The sequence below is a fragment of the Podarcis vaucheri genome (genome assembly GCF_965113315.1).
Source record: "Podarcis vaucheri genome assembly, chromosome: 1".
Lineage (NCBI taxonomy): Eukaryota > Metazoa > Chordata > Lepidosauria > Squamata > Lacertidae > Podarcis > Podarcis vaucheri.
This window is the reverse complement of record NC_138759.1, coordinates 117111619-117129285: the sequence shown is the minus strand read 5'-3', so window position 1 is coordinate 117129285 and position 17667 is coordinate 117111619. Positions and strand designations below refer to the sequence as shown.

The following is a 17667-nucleotide window of genomic DNA, read 5'->3' as shown; positions in this document are numbered from 1 at the left end:
AACTGGAGGAGTATATGCTTGGGGAAAAGTTATTTCAAGCTCAGGCCAGGGGGTGGGAAGATAAGTTAAATATTAGGAACACCTTGGTCAGTATGATAAAATTAATGTTAGATTAACCCAAACTGTCTCGTTGAATCATTGTTTACTGGGGTTATTAAAATCAGTCCTGGGACATCTGTACAGTATAAAATGGTTTAAAAACTGTTAGCTGGTTCCTGCCATTAATATAAAATGGATTGGTGTATTTATATTAGTTGACCCCAATGGTTTATATTCAGATGTTTTTCTTTACCATTAATACATGCTTATCTGGAATGCTTGCTAGTATTGTGTTAATTGTTTGCTGATTCATGCGGTGATTTTGTGAATGGCAAGGAGAGGATGTTATAGATACATATATAGAGAGAGATTGCTGTTTTATTGTGCTTCTACCTGCTCCTGGACAGGTTGAATGTGTACTGCAGCCATTGCTGTCCTTTTAGCAGTCTGTTCTACAGTGCTTGGATGAGGTTCTCTCACTCTGGCCATGTCTACAGCAGCAACTACTGTAGCAACAGCTGCTGTTTTCTCAATGCCCTGTGGGACCCAAATGAGTCACATGAAAAGACATATCTTTCCCCCCATAGGCATAAAACAACAACAACAACAACATAACAACATGGTGCTGAGCACAAGGCAAGCAGATGGACTTACTACTCAGTCCAGGGATGGGAATCCTTGGTACCTCCAAAAGCTGTTGGACTCCAACTCCCACCATCCGCCATGTTAGCTGGCCCTTGTGGGAGTTGAGGGCCAAACAACATCGAGAGGGCCATAGGTAAGCCATCCCAGACTTAATTCTATTTAGACATTATGATTCCACTGCCTAAATAGCCATATAAGCAGGGACTGGTGCACAGCTTTCTCGTAATTCTACGTGAACAGGCCAAATTCACTGTCAACACCTCACAAGACGGAGCCAATGAGCTGTGGTCTTTCAAAATGTTTCTGAAGAAAGGCCTTACCTCTGCTGCCGCTGCTGCAGCCGTAGCCGTACTGGCAGCAGCACCAACTCCGATAGCAGCCGCCGCTGCAGCTGTGCCACTGACAGTGATCTGTTCCTGGACACCATATCTCCCCTCCCATCTCTCTTCAGTCTTCATCTGGGTCGTACTTGTCGTTATTCTGGTGTCTCTCGTTCTCGTTTCAGACGTGGCCACGTAGCCTTCCTGCTTCCAAGGAGGAAGGACCTCAGAACCCTCCGCTGCCGCTGCCTGCGCTTTACGCACCAAGATTGGGGATTTCACAGGTCTGATGGGCGAGGTGGAGACTGAGAGCCTTCCAACCCCAGCAGGAGACACGGACCTGTGGGATAAACAGAGCACATTGCTGGTGCCACGAAAAACAAAAGCAACGATAGGGCAGCCTAGTATTTAAGCACTTGCTTGGTGGTCGTGGGCCAGAAGGAACTGCATGCAAGGGAGTCAATAAACTGGAATTATTATTATTATTATTATTATTATTATTATTATTATTATTATTATTATTATTTCATTTGCATGCTGCCCATCTGACTGGGTTGCCCAGCCACTCTGTGTGGCTTCCAGTAAGATATTAAAACAGGTATGTATCACTGTGTCTTTCCTCAGTACCTAGTACAGAAGCCAAGGAGGCTGCCGAAGAAGGGAGGCATTCTGCTAGCTCTGAGCAAGCTAGTAAGCACTTTTGTGGGCTAGGATCATTTGTAGGCTTATTTGCAAAGTTGAGTTAAAACATCTTGACCTGATTGCACAGGCTTCCATACTCGGTGTGTTGTATATGAACTGATAGTGTTGAGTGCTAACAGAAATCAGCAGAATATGTTCAGTAAATTAAACCGGTGCCATGAAAATTCAAGGGGAAAGCATATTGATTATTCAGCACCAGCAAAAAAAGAAAGTGGGGTAAGTAGGCTGGAGTTGTGCAAGAATAAGAAATTAGTTCAGTTTATATATCTTAAGTGGTGTCCCACTGAGGATTCAGCTACATTAGTAAAACAGAAACAAAAAACAAAACAGCGTTTTGAATGCGTTTTAAATATGCAACACCAAATTGTGATGTACAGCACAAAACCTTTCTATGTGATTTTACATGGTGTCCCCCCCCTTTTGTTACAATGATTTAATTTGTGACTTATTTATAGCGGGGTTTCTTCCTGTGTGTAGATCCACCCTAAGTCAAACCTGAAGTAGACTAAATGAAATCAATGGATTTAATTTAGTAATTAAATCTAGAACTAGTATTCTATATATCTACAGATTTCATTAACATCTGATCAGACTCTGAATAACAGCAGTGTGGGCTCAATACTTATTTGTAAAATCGACTTATTCAGAGGAAAATAAAAAGCAGAACTGTGTCCTGCAGGGGACACTGTTGCATCAATGTTGTATTTATATATCTTCTCAGAGGTAGGTTATCTATGAAGTAAGCAATTGCCCCCCCAAAAAAAAAATCGTGGCTATCACACACACACACACAAACAATATATTTATTTAACTTTTCTTTAACAAAATTTGCAGGCTGCTTGATTGTCTAAAAAAATCTCCAAACCGTTTACAAAGGCTATAGAACGTACATGAAAACTGCCAATAATAATAAAGTTTAAAACATGGTTTTTGTTTGTTTTAAATCAAAATATGAATATAATTGCACCATAGACTAAAGCTGCAGATTGAGATACATGCCAGTTTTATGTGTCTGAGTAGGCTTGCCTAGAGAGATATGTTTTTAGAGGTGCTGGAAAGAATACAGTGAAGGCAATTGCCTAATGCCAGTGAGCAAGGGAGATACAGAGAGTAGGAGCTGCTACACTGAGAGATGAATTCTTGCAAGTGTGGACTAACCATTATGTGGCATTTGCAAATAAATTATTATTATTATTATTATTATTATTATTATTATTATTATTATTATTATTATCATTATCATTACTATCATTACTATCATTACTATCATTACTATCATTACTATCATTACTATCATTATTATCATTATCATTATTATGATTAATACCCTACCCATCTGCCTGGGTTTCCCCCAGCCACTATGGGTGGCTCCCAACAGTATATAAAAAACACGATGAAATATCAAACATTAAAAATTTCCCTCCACAGATGTCTTTTAAAAGTCAGATAGTTGTTTATTTCCTTGACATCGGATGGGAGGGAGTTCAACAGGGTGGGCACCACCACCGAGAAGACCCTCTGCCTGGTTCCCTGTAACCTCACATATCACAGTGAGGGAACCACCAGAAGGCCCTTGGAGCTCAGAGTCCAGGCAGAATGATGGGGGTGGAGACGCTCCTTCAGGTATACTGGGCCGAGGCCGTTTAGGGCTTTACAGGTCAGCACCAACACTTTGAATTGTGCCCGGAAACATACTGGGAGCCATTGTGGGTTTCAGTGCCATAGATCAAAGTGGCTTAGTGGGCATTCTGAGGTGAAATCTTAACCATGTGCAGAGAAGAGTCCCTAAGTTCCAAGTGAGGATGTACCTCATTGCCTGGTATATTTTATCCCTCTTGCTAAACAACAGAAACAGAAACATGCAAGGTGTGTGTGCCTTGCTAAGGATTCCCACCCAACAAAAAGGGCATAGAACCAAATGCACCTATCCAAACCATTGGCTTCCAGGCCATAGCATTTTCTGTGTATCTCATTCCAATTTGTATTAAAGTTGCCAGAGGGAGGTTTGGAGAAAGAGAACTTTGCATAGGCGTTAGAGTGGTTTACCTGACTGGAGATGGTGTTGGAGCTCTGACATGTCTTACAGGAGATGGCGACTGTCTAACCGGAGATGGCGACTGCTGTCGTGCCATCTGTACTTTGGCAGCAATTATTGGCGGAGTCGGTGATTTAGAGGTAGGCCGCGGTGGCATCCGCGGAGGAGCCTTGTGTGGCAGCTGTTGCCCAGTGGCACTCGCTTCTATAACCATCTCAGCAGTTGCAAGTGTTCTGGCGTCAAAGTGGGCTTCTATCTTCTGCAAATGCAAATAAACAGTCAGGAGAATCTGCAGCAATAAACACAGGCATCCTGAAAACTTCCAGTAAACCCGCCTGCCAAAATACAAACCTTTTCAACTCTAGTTTGTCTTGTAGCTTGTGTAATCTGAGCAGTCGAAACAATTGTCTTTGTCTTTTTAGCGGGAACAGCCTCTTCCTCACCTAATAAGAAAGGGAAACCAAACTCTTAAATTGCAATATAAGCATTAATTGGTTTTTTTTTGGGGGGGAGAATAAAATCTGTTGTTCCCATTTTTTATGTTCACATATAAACACCACCAGTAAAAAATCCCACAAAAAAAACCCCAAATCCTGCCATCTGTTTTTCTTGGGCATCTAGACAATTAATGGAGGAACTGTTGATATAAGATTAGTCTTTTTGTACAACTATGTAATTAGGCCAACTGTGTGATGCATAATAATGAAGACATTGATGTTTCAGAATCATGGCAGCATGTCATATAAAGCCTAGAAAAACAAAATGACTGAAACATAGAAATATGTTCTGTGTGAAAGTATTATTTGGTGGCTTCCAAATATTTGGCTCAGTTTCACCAAGTTTCATGTGCTTTCTTGAATCTAACCTGTATAACTAAGGATATACCTGCACCTAGAGGAAGTGGGGGGGGGGAGTCCTGTTGTATACGTATAAATCCTTTTGCTGATGGGATGCATTCGTTGGGCACTGTGCAGAGCTCCCCCAGTCCAGCTGGGACCAATGTGCACATGGGAACAAGCTCCTACTCATGTATCCCTAGCCTGATGGGGAATCTCATGTGATATATGCATAATTCCACAACCTGATCCAACAGCAATGATGTTACACACAAACTAGAGGAGGAAGGAGGAGGAGGAAGAGGAGGAAGAGGAGGAGAAAGAGAAGAAACTGCCATAGACCTTCATTTACCCACTGGAGTGCCTGTAAGCACATTTCCAAGTGAGTCATTATGAAGCAACAATACATAACAGGACAAGCCCTGAAGATAAGAAATCAAACCATGCTTTGCTGGGTTTTTATAGCAAAACAACTTTCAAAAAATTATAGGAGAAATGGATTCAATGACAAAGATAAACCTTTTGCCTAACACATACGTAAGTGATGCCTAATTATTATTTTTGTATACAAAAAGGGGAAGAACTGCAAACAGTTATGTTGATGATTGAGGGGTAGGAGGGTAAAGAAATACTTTCTCTCACGCTGAGGTATTTAGGATAAGTTTCAGTCTGGAGCGAATTATTTTACAACCCAGTTACAAATGCTTGAGAGACACGATGTTGATGGATCTGTTGATGGAACAGTAATAGCCGTGTAGGCACTGCCATGATGATACAGTAGGTATGTGGGGGTTTTTGTGTGTGTGTGTGGCTGACACACTTCTGATCTATTATTACCTTGAACCAGAAGTTCGGCTGTTGAAGTTGCTCGTCCCACGCTATTTGTGGCATTTACTGAATAGGTGCCGGAGTCTTCGGGGTAAGCTTCTGCAATTATTAAACTGTAGAGGTCTCCTTCGTGTAAAATTTGGAAATCAGGGGAGCTTTGAATTTCTGCTCCATCCCGATAGAACTTCACCACAGGTGTAGGGATTCCAGTCACTCTCACGTCAAGTCGAACTTGACTTCCTTGTCTTGCTGTTGTGCTCTGTAGTCGTTGTGAAAAGTTGGGTGGCGCTGTTTCAGCTGTGGTTTAAAGAACAAGAAGCATGCTCAGATAAGAGGGGAACAAAAAAGACCAGTTCCTGGTCATTTTAATCGATTGTATTAAAATTATGTTAAAACAGGAGTGGCCAACCTGTGGTCTTTCAGACATTACCAGGCTACAAGTCCCATCATCCTTGACCATTGGCCACACTAGCTGCGACTGATGGGAGTTAGAAGTCCAATACCATTTGGAGGGCCAGAGTTCACCCATCATTGTGTTAAAATATTAACTATGTATTAAAGATTATCAAGGGGCGTGGGTGGCGCTGTAGGTTAAACCACAGAGCCTAGGACTTGCCGATCAGAAGGTCGGCAATTTGAATCCCCGCGAGGGGGTGAGCTCCCGTTGCTCTGTCCCTGCTCCTGCCAACCTAGCAGTTCGAAAACATGTCAAAGTGCAAGTAGATAAATAGGTACCGCTCTGGCAGGAAGGTAAACAGTGTTTCTGTGTGCTGCTCTGGTTTGCCAGAAGCGGCTTAGTCATGCTGGCCACATGACCCAGAAGCTGTACACCAGCTCTCTCGGCCAATTAAGCAAGATGAGCGCTGCAACCCCAGAGTCAGTCACGACTGGACCAATGGTCAGGGGTCCCTTTACCCTTGACCTAAAGATTATCAATAATTGTTCCAGTAAAGGAATCCCAGATCTTATCTTTCATATACCTTTGCGGCAAGAAAATTGAATTATTATTATTTTAAAACGTTGTTATAATTGATCCTATTTATAAGTATAATGTCACTAAATCAGAGGAAATTATTGTGTCAGTTTTGACTGAAGCATTTCAGTGGCAAACTCTTACAAGAAAAGCAGCAGTTGAGATGATCAGAAAACAAAGGGATTTCTTTGTATCGGTTAAGTAGTTCCACTAAAATCAGTGTAGCTTCTGGTATGTTAAATATTATTCAGAAATTATTAGGCAGGATCAAAACATGTACCAAGAGACTTTACATTCTCAGGCTATAAGGATATTTGTCTCCTGAAACACCTGTACTTTGCCTTTTGAAAATTCTGTGTATATGTGCTGAACAACACACATAAATATACATAAAGTAATACGTTGTATGGGAACCAGGCAGAGGGCCTTCTCGGTGGTGGCGCCCACCCTGTGGAACGCCCTCCCATCAGCTATCAAAGAGATAAATAACTATCTGACATTTAGAAGACATCTGAAGGCAGCCCTGTTTAGGGAAGTTTTTAATGACTGATGCTTTAATGTATTTTTAACCTTTGTTGGAAGCCGCCCAAAGTGGCTGGGGGGACCCAGCCAGATGGGCGGGGGTATAAATAAATTATTATTATTATTGTTGTTGTTGTTGTTGTTGTTGTTGTTGTTGTTGTTACTGATTTACATGTGCATCTTGGGGACATCATGTGCAGGCCTCATGTATCCTATAGTTGATTGGTCCTTACTTCCAAGCAAAAGTATTTAGGATTAAGGGGTAAACTAAATATGAATAATCTTATAATGACGTAGTCTTTGAATACAGAGTAGGATTTAGAAGTGGGGAAGGAGATGAAGCAGCTTGCTTAACGGTGTTGATCTCTTGCGCCTTTCTTAATTTCATGCTTCTAAAAAGTAGTATTTGTGGGTAATTTCACTGGGTTGGCAGGTGTCAGAAGGAAAGTGCCAACTGTTGATATTCCCCTAATTGCAACATACCTGTTACAAGTAGTTCAGCGGTACTAGTTGCTTGTCCAGATCCATTGGTGGCTTGTAGGGTGTATCTTCCACTGTTAGCGGCTGTCACGGCGGAGATCACAAGTTTAGCGCGGCCATCGCTATATGAGATCTGCACACCGGGCAGAGTTGCAGCAGAGATAACCTGACCATCCCGATACCAGCTCACCTCAGGAACTGGGGAACCTTTAGCAGGAGAAAGACAGTTAAAGCGTTAGTGTTGTTAATAAGGTTGCCATAGTGGCTGTGGCAAAGGTCACAAATTATCACTGAAGAAGAAGAAGAGAGAAGAGTTTTGGATTTGATATCCCGCCTTTCACTCCCTTTAAGGAGTCTCAAAGTGGCTAACATTCTCCTTTCTCCCCCACAACAAACACTTGGTGAGGTGAGTGGGACTGAGAGACTTAAAGAAGTGTGACTAACCCAAGGTCACCCAGCAGCTGCATATGGAGGAGCAGAGACGCGAACCCGGTTCACCAGATTACGAGACTACCGCTCTTAACCACTACACCACACTGGCTCTCTCTGATTCTCGCCCATGCAGTTTTCAAATGACATAGGGCCTCAGATCCTGATTAGTCAAGAAGAATGTGATTTGAAGGGTATTGCATTTTGAGAAAACCAACGCTGGCCGTGCCCTTGATTGCCAGAACATGTCAATATTCATTTCTGCTGTCTATGCAGTAGGAACCATCTGGCAATCTTCTTTTCTACCTTCTAATATTTAATAATAATAAACTCTCAATATTTCCATCTAAATTTTCAACTGAAAGAATAGCTGAGATGCAAACAATGAGAAGGTAAATTTCCTAGGTGACAAGTAGAATTTAACTTGCATTGCTTAATCTTTGTTTTAAAAAGGGATAGCTCAAGAAAACTGAAGGAGTTGAAATTATTTGCACATTTGCACTATACCCTATAAAGTGGTTGTATTATAAGGGAATTCCATATCCAGCAACATAGGAGGTAAAATTAGAACACTTGAAGTCCCTGTTTCAATTCTCAGGCTCTCTGTGAACATACTAGGTAATCTTAAGGAAGCAACAGTCAACTTTAGCTTCCCACCTGTAATGAAGGGATACTTGTTCTGGCTAAGGCCAGCCCTATTGTTAGCCAGAGTAAGGAAACCTTCTGAGCACCATCAACCATTCTCCGTTGTTGGAGGACATAAACTATACATGTGCTATATGGCCTGTCCTGCTGTATAAGCTGCTGTCCTCAGGGGCAGCGGAGGGTTAGAGTCCCTATCCTGCTAACAGTACTGAAGTAAGATTCAGCTGGCCAGCACAATTGGCTTCTATATATGGGATGGTGTGGAGATGGGTCACCATTTTGTCCTTTGCCTCAGGCGGTAAAATGTTTTGTGCTGGCCCTACATCACATAATTTTTGCAAGACTTACTGAGTGGATGCATGTAAAAGTGCTATGATCACTTAGAAATGTGATGTATAATATAAATAAAGTAACAGTTTTATGTTGTAGTCTGAAATATTGTATTTTGCGATAATTTGGGGGGAAAGCCCCGATTTGCTGACATTAATATACAGTTTACAACCTAACTTTAATATTTGACCTGTAAATATAGATATGTAGTCCGATTTTGCATTATCATAGGTAGAGAAAGACTAAATTTTAAATGCCTGGTTATTGATAAGAGGGAAAGAATTGCAAGTGCAAAGTTATCCTTCTTTGGTGATTTAGAAGCTCAGATTTCAAGAGATAAAAATTGCTCACAGATTTTAGTGCATTAGAAACCCAAATCCTGAATCACTGTCAGCCCTGTCCAAATTGATGAGCGGCTTTGGGGAAGGAGGGATTTACAACACCTTGCAATGTGAGTTAGTGTTAACAATAAGATTACTTTGTGCAAAGGATTGGATTGGAGACACAAGCAAAAGAGAAACTGTTTCAGAAAACTAGCTCTCCCTGTGATACAGAGAGCCTAGGAAAATACTCCCAGCCTGTGCCACCATGCTCTGGTCTCATTGACATACTAAGCAGTCCAGTGAATGTGGCAGATGGAATAAATTTGAGGGATAAAAGGAATCTTAACCCATAAGATGGGGAATGGGGAACATCATAAGATGGGGAATGGGGAAATCATAAATATCTGTGCATGCATATACACTGGTGAATAGGCGAGAATGCAACTGAAAACTAACAATTTAACTAGAACGTATCTTGCAATAGGCCTGTTTGTTGTATATGAAATGCCTTTACATTTAAAAAGCAGAATTGGTGGAATATGGTACTAAGTGGGCAATGTGCTTTGAGGAACAGGATCGACTTGCACAGTGGGACTTCCTCCTAACCATTCATTGCTGATTTGGGGGTTGCCGGGAAAGAATAGGGAGCATGGTTCCATGCAGGCAACAGTTTAGCTGAATCACACCCACTTCTTTTTGTATATAGAGGCCCCTTATAACCAGAGGCCATAAACTGCAGCTAAAGTGAGTTTGTATATAAATCTAGCACTGAGTGCAGCTTCTGTGACCAAGAGATCGCCATACCCACCACGGCTGAGTTCTGATACTAGAAGTGACCTCAGCAGAGAGAAAAGGTGTTTGGGCAGAGGGGCTGCAGAGAGGTAAGCATTCCTCCATGCCTCTTTTGTTAAAAATGCCCCTTTCCTTTTGTGTGATCAAGGCAGTTCCATGTTTAAACTCATGAGACTGTCGCCACCAACACTTCAAGCTTAGCCTTTGGATATAAAGGCAATAGAATGTACTTTCAAGTAAGTGTTAGGCAATATAGATTCCCACAGGCGAATACACAGATCAATGGTCCCAGGAAGGATTGCCTGCCTTGCCCTGGCTCACAGTGCAAAATATATGGTTTCTAGCTCAGAAGAAAGAATTAGAGTAAGCAAGGATGGGGGCATACAGGGAAATGAAGCCACACAGATAGGACTTTGCAGGAGGGGCTATGGGGGAAAACCTCCAGCAGCACAGAACCGAGTCCTGGCAAGGCTGCTCATGTACCTTAGGCTGCTTCTGCTATTATACTGTGGCTCATGTATCATGGCCATGCACAGGAATAAATATATATTATGTTGCCTATGCCCAATGTGTGGCCTATGATCTTCCTAAAGTATGTATTCTGAGTCATGGGGTATTTCCACATCGTGTTCAGTTCCAGTAATATGGCCCTTAACTTTAAAACATGTGGGCTGCTATAAGCTGCACCATGATCTCATTTGGCCTGGCAATGCTTGCAGCACATCTAAAACAGGACCTGCCATCGTGAAATCTGGCTTTGTGGACAGAGACTTGGATGAATTTGGGCCACTTTGGAGCATGACTTCGTGGAAGCTGAAGATTTAAGGGATTCAGTCATGGAACTCCAGCCTTTGGTGTGATCCAGCGGGGCTCCCCTTCTACTTTCTAAAACCAGCTTACTGCTGATTCATCCCATTGCCAGCAATTTCAGCCTGTGGCAGCTGCATCACCACCACCCACTCTAGTCAGCAGGTAGCTTTTCCTGGACAGCCACTCTGAGTAAAGATGCAGAGCATCAAGACTCCAATTATTCTCTCCTCCAGAACGGCCCACTGCCATGGCTTGTTACCCATAGATATTTATCATGATTGTGCCTTCCTCTTTATGCTTCATTCTCCCTTGCTACTGTGCAGAGGCAACAAACCATGAACCTTGGCTTACCATTACATCCAAACCAGAGATCATGGTTTGACTCCCTTTCACCTCTGCTATTCTAAGTTTTCACTCTAGTAAACCATGATCTCTTGCCGAAATTTGCTTTTGGCTAACCAACTGCACTTTCTCAGAATGAGAAACAAACCACAAACACTGGCTTGGATGTATCCATATGCCAAGGATCATGGTTTGTGTCCTCCCAGTGGAAGCAGGGAGGATTGAAAGAACGTTCTTTAGGCAGGTTTGGGGTACATTATTTACTATCTAGTACCAGTTTACCATGATGTGAACTGGTTCTATAATCTGCTAAACTGTAACTCACAGAGAAGGAAGGGACTTAATTAACTGAAGTATTTCACAATGGTGCACCTTGACTGTATATAGTATATACTGTCGAATTAAACCCCCCACCCCAAAAAACCCCCCACCTCTCAGCACCCCTTAACAAACCACTGTTCCCAGGATTACGTGGGTGGAAGTAATGACTGTCAAAGAGGTATAAGAGTCCTTTAAATGTATGGTGTGTGAGAAACCTTTGCATGGTAAATAAATTATGCAAAGTAGTCCACACAGGAATGTGAATGGGCAGACTAAAGCCTTGCTGTACATTGACAACGATCTTTCTCACTCTACCAGCTAACAGGGAAAGTCTTCCCTGAATCAGTCCATTTCCCCCATTTCAGCTTAGGGCTGAAGTTTTCCTCAGGATAGGGAAAAAAGGATACTCAAGGAGGACTGGTACCTGCCTCTATCGGTGGAGGCAGGAATGCTTCTGAACACCAGTTTCTGGAAGCTGCAGGAAGTGGGTGTACTTTTGTGTTTGGGCCCTGCCTGAGGGTTTTTCCACAGGCATCTGGTTAGCTACTGTGAAAACAGGATACTGGACTAGATGCGCCTTTGGCCTGATCCAGCAGGCTCTCGTGATGTTCTTATGGAATCATGTGGTGTCAAACTGAGGCGTCAGTGGAGGAAGAACCAACGTTGCCTTTGACGTTTCATGCCTTTGCACCGTAGGGGGAGCTAAACCCCCATGAAGACACCTAATACCCTGATGTTGATGATGATGATAATCCTAATAATCAAACCCTTCATCTGATCCTCCCTCAGTGGGCCACCACTAGTGCAGTCGGTCACCGCCATCACCCCGGTGCAAGCAGGCAGGGGACCAGTGTGGGATGGAAACAGAGGGGGTATAAGAAAGCCCACCCCACCCCACACCTTAGATGATCTGATACATAGGAGAAACACTGTTCCCCTTGACCATGGTGTTTGGAGAAACCAGCAAAAGAAAAGGGAAGCCACGACTGCGAGATAAAAGCCTTACCACTAATGTGAGCCTCAAAGGTTGCGGCACTACCCTCCAGTGCCACAACACTTTGTAACGGCTGCGTGAACGTCGGCGCTTTGGTTGACATCTTTAAAGGCACTCTGAAAAGAAAGACGGAAATAAAAAGCGTATGTGAGACGTCGATCCTTTTGAAGTCCTGAGCATAGAGAGCACGACCAGCTGACATGAAACTCTTTGCCCTACACTTCCCTATGGAGTGATTTCCGCTGATGACATTCTTGACTGGGTCGCACCCTAATAGCAGCATTTTATGGAGGTTGATGCATTGTAATTATCCCGACTATCTACAGCTCTGATTAGCACAGTCAGTGACCTTGTTGCAAATGGCTTAAAGGGAGCTGCATATAGAATCATGGAGTTGCAAGGGACACTGGGGGGTCATCTAGTCCAACCCCCTACAACGCAGGAATCTCAGCTGAAGCATCCATGACAGACAGCCATCCAACCTCTGCTTAAAAACCTCCAAGGAAGGACAGTCCATATTGCCAAATGGAAATAAGCACGCTGCTTAAGAGCCTCCTATCTCATGCTGCTATTGCTTTATTATCTGACATTTGCTGCACTCCTTAAGCCAGAGCTTCCGTAACTTTTCATGTCGGTGACCCCCTTTTCAGACATGCATCATTTTGCAACACAGTAATCCGGCTTTACTAGCAAACCGGAGGTTAAACTAACCCCTTTCCAGCTCCGGAATGAGCTCAGGGAGCGTTCACGCGACACACCTACACGCTGCAGCTGACACACAAACGTGTTGCGATTCACCGTTTGGAAAGCTCTGCCTTAAGCCCTTCTCAAACCAGAAGTGAAAATGGAGTCGTGGAGGGTGGGAGGAAATGATTTTATTCAAAATCACAAAACTGCCCTAAAGTGCTAGTATCATTTCCCCATTCCACGTGCCTTTAAATGAGTGACCATTAAAGTATACTGGAAATCTTCAGTCTATGTGGAAATTTAGAAGTGTTTAAAAAGAACCTCCTTAGAATGCTTGATAGTTTCCTTTCATACAAAAGATGAACTCTGTGGGGAGAGGTGGGGGGAAGCAGAATAAAAATGTACTTGTAAAACATACAAGCAGCACAGTTGAATCTAGGTTAGAGAGTGAGGAGCCCTGTGAAATGTGAGCTAGGCTATAAGATAACTGACACTGATGGTTTGAACAACTGCAGGAAGGTGCAAAATCTGACCCCACCCCACCCCTAAAACATTTGTTGGTAAAACACAATGTCCTCATTTTTCTGGCAAACCACATAAAAAAAGCATATAGTCATGTAATAATTCAACTCAGTATGCAGGACCTATAATATCCCTCTGTATTTACTTGCCTGCTGGATTTGTCATAAAAGAGGCAGGATCAGTATTCTGATATCTTTAATGAATTCCCACAAAACTACAAACTGTGGTACCAGAGATTTTACTAGTGGCATATGGGAGGCCTATTTCTCTGAGCTATCTTAAAAACTCCTATGCCTATAAGTTCAGACAGCAGAATTCCACTGAGATAATAATAGAAAGCTTCATAATAGCAATATGAACATGCTGCCTTTTTCTGCATATGGCCCCCTTTCTTCTTAAATAGTTAAAACTTCCAGATTTCTAACAAGTGAATTCCTTTACATGAATTGGTTGCAACACTTAGTCTTAAATTGAGAATATTTAGGTGACTTTACAACGTCATTTTCCAAGTTGGGTTCCTCACATTACCTGAAGCAGAAAGAACTGAGCTAAAAGGAAAGAAAGCAAAGACTACTTAAGGCGACTTAATTCCATAGCATAGATGTTTCAGTCCCCAATTTGTTTTTTCTCTCTACCTTAATGTAGTGGGGAAAATTGCTGTTTATCCAAACGGTAATCTTATATGACTTTTGTATCATTAGTATTTCGAAAGTATGCCTGTGAAATGTCACATTCCAAAAATAACCACCCCCGGGTTTGACTGACAGCAGGCAAGTGGTCCAGATCTGCAGTGTAACGGATACCCCAGCAGCTGATTCCCTTAAAAAGTCATCAGCGACTAGCCGATGCCATGTGCATTTTATCAGAGCTATTCTGGGAGCATCTCCGTTTATCTGCAAGTAATATAACCTTGAGCACTCCCTGGAAGCATTAAAAGTTAACCAGACATTTTAATAGGCGCATATATATATATATATATATATATATATATATATATATATGCAGGTTTTGGTGTCTTCGGGTGTCTTCCCGTGTAAGAGTCGGGGTGTCTGTGCGACGTTTCGACGAGGTCTCACTCGAAGATGACGAGTGAGACCTCGTCGAAACGTCGCACAGACACCCCGACTCTTACACGGGAAGACACCCGAAGACACCAAAACCTGCATTCCTGTACCCGTGAAAATCTACGAAAGCATATATATATATATATATATATATCTGAAATAGCTTTTCACACTCAAGCACATTTAAAGACATATTAGCCAACTATTACAAAGACCTAAAAATTCATTCGCCAAGATATCTCTACTTCTGCATTCTGGTTTAAAAGAATCATGTAGGACTTCATGCTTTTCTCCCACCCCCCTTAATTCAAGCTACTAGACACTCCTAGGTGCATGCATTTTGTACCAGGGCTTTCCTTGACACAGAAAACACAGCTCAGTCAACCCAGGCATGCCACTCACCTGATTGCACAAGAGTGCCTAAATTGGGTGGGCTGCGCCCAAACGTATGTTCCTTAAATGACGTCCTTATCCAGAGTACGATTTTAAACAATCCCAACATGAGAATGGTTGAGCCTCTAGCCGAAAAAAACAAAACTACACGGTTGAGACGGTGTAGTTTTGCTTTTCCCTGCAATCCCTACACCCGAGGCGAGGCTGGGAATGCACGACTGCTCAGAAGTGCTAACATGGTGGTTTAGCTTTTTATACCCCAGATCTGCTGACAAGTCTGCCTCTGTCACCTCGGCGCCACTTCTGATTGGCTTCCCCAGCAAAAAAGGGGTGTATGTCCGCTTAATGCAATGGGCCACCTGTTGGCCTGATTGACAATGCTAATTTTGGCACTAGAAAGAGAGGCCATGCTGAGGAACAAGCAGCCAGGTTTTTCAGAAAGGATAGTTGGGGGGGGGGCGACTGGGATTGTATCTGAGGCTACTAAGAAGTTCGTGCCTTAGGTATCTTTTTTTTTTAAAAAAAGTGGAAGAGTAAAGAAATGGGGTCAGGTGTGTGTGTATGTGTGTGTGTGTGTATGTGTGTGTTAATAGAGATGTTATTAACTAATTGTGATAAAGAGTCAACTAAGTAATGGGCTCTTTTAGTCCCAGTCCAGCCAAACCATCCATTTGCCTCCTTGTAAACGAAAAAAGGGCAAATTCAACTGTCTATCTCCAGGTCAAATAAGTAAGCTGGTTGCATACCAGGTGGACTTATTATACTGGAAGAATATATTATTTTGACTTAATAAAGCCTTTACATGTCAGAGCGATTAGCACTTCTGAAGAAAGTTCATAGAATCATAGAATTGAAGAGTTGGAAGGGACCCCAAGGGTCATCCAGTCCAACCCCCTGCAATGCAGGAATCTCAGGAAGTTAAGGCATTGCTTCTAAAAAAAAGAAAAAAGGTAAAGGACCCCTGGACAGTTAAGTTCAGTCAAAGGCAACTATGGGGTGCAGCGCTCATCTCGCTTTCAGGCCAAGGGAGCTGGCGTTTGTCCACAGACAGCTTTCTGGGTCATGTCACCAGCACACGGAAAAACCACTTACCTTCCTGCTGGAGCGGTACCTATTTATCTACTTGCTCTGGTCTGCTTTCGAACTGCTAGGTTGGCAGGAGCTGGGTCAGAGCCACGGGAGCTCACCCCGTCGTGGAGATTCAAACTGCCAACTTTTTGATCGGCAAGCCCAAGAGGCTCAGTGGTTTAGACCACAGCACCACGTGTGTCCCACATTGCTTCTAGGATGACTTAAACGAAGCATGTTCCGATGCAAACAAAAGCATTTGTTTATTTCATATAAATTGGAAATAATCCTTGATCAGAGATCAGAGGTTGGACCTAGCAAAGAGGAATAAAAACTGTGCTGCAAACAGCAGAATGTTCAAGAGGGGTGGTGTTTTGCAGTCCACCTCCCCGCTTCGCAGAAAATGAAAGCAGAGATAAGACGTTGACTGCAACCATGGTGCCCTTCTGTTCATGGAAGGGCCTTGGATGCAGTGAGGCTTCCATGGGGGAGAGGAGGTGGGTTTTGGTGCCAATCTTGCCTTCCCCATGGAACCTTCTGGATAAGGTCCAGCCCAAGACATTTTGGCACCTGAGGCGAACCCCAAAATGGTGCTCCCCTCCCTGCAAGGGAAGAAGAGATGAGTGAAGATCTACATCAGGAACACTAGGGGAAGAAAGATTGACATCGGGATCTGCTGCACCTGTGGATCTTGCCATCGGAGGCAGTCACCTCACTTGGCCTCATTGGTGGGCTGACCCTGCTTTGGCCCACCAAAATCTGCTCATTGGTGTTCATTAATTTCAATGGGTGTACTCTGAGTAAAATTTAGTTGAATACCACTTAAGGGACATTTTGAAAAGTGGGGTTGTCTCCATCATGATTATGAGAGATAGGTCACCTTTACTCCCATTTGTTGGATGGGGAACTGAGGCTGAAAATAGTGGTTTAGTCAAGGTTTCACGATGAACTGTGACAAAGGTTGGACACAGCCCAGCTCTCCAAGATGGATGGTGAACACAACTTGTCTAGGAAGTTTATGATGTCCTGGATGCAATGCTGGAAACTTAGCTTCATGATTGAAGTTTCATTATGAGGATAAAACACTAAATTATTGCCCACGCCCCATAAATCTGTTCTCAGATTTCCACGCAAGCCTCCGTATCATATTGGGGGACAGTGTTCACTTGTGTGTTTCCCTTGTGGTGTTAGTCCTTGCACTCGTGCAAAAATGTAGAATAGTGCCCTATATAGTTATATATTTAGGATTAAAATTACCTGTACTCTCGCCTTCTTTGACAACCAGGGCAGGTTTCATCTATGGCTATTGCCTCAACTCTATGGTGTCCGCGTAGGATCTTACTTTTCCCCAAGGCAACAGTAGCATTACAATAAGTAGCTCATGGCCTGAGGGTTCAGTTCAGGCCACAGGGAACTTTTTGTCTTGTTCCCAAATTCTACAGACTTTCCCCTAGACCCTAGTTATGTACAACGGCTATTCCCCCGGCTATTCAAGCAAAAAAAAACAGAGCATCAAAACTGTGTCAGAACTTCTGTGGTTGTTTCTACTAAGGAGACAAAATTTAAT

The 17667-nt window shown here is 42.9% G+C and overlaps 1 protein-coding gene across 47 annotated transcripts in view; it reads right to left on the bottom strand.

The window, feature by feature from the left end:
- Positions 1-15250, bottom strand: part of TTN (titin) — a 290940-nt gene extending 275690 nt beyond the window's left edge. For 46 of the 47 annotated variants that reach the window (XM_082200344.1, XM_082200352.1, XM_082200383.1 and 43 more), the window contains exons 1-8: positions 15042-15250; positions 12379-12482; positions 7384-7587; positions 5415-5702; positions 4093-4184; positions 3753-4000; positions 1005-1344; positions 433-576 (exon numbers count right to left, since the gene is read on the bottom strand). In XM_082200344.1, coding sequence (XP_082056470.1) covers positions 433-576; positions 1005-1344; positions 3753-4000; positions 4093-4184; positions 5415-5702; positions 7384-7587; positions 12379-12469 — 1407 coding nt within the window. In that variant the 5' untranslated portion in view covers positions 12470-12482; positions 15042-15250. The remainder of the gene's footprint in view (positions 1-432; positions 577-1004; positions 1345-3752; positions 4001-4092; positions 4185-5414; positions 5703-7383; positions 7588-12378; positions 12483-15041) is intronic. The other variant, XM_082200350.1, reaches the window with a different exon arrangement.
- Positions 15251-17667: the final 2417 nt, after the last annotated feature.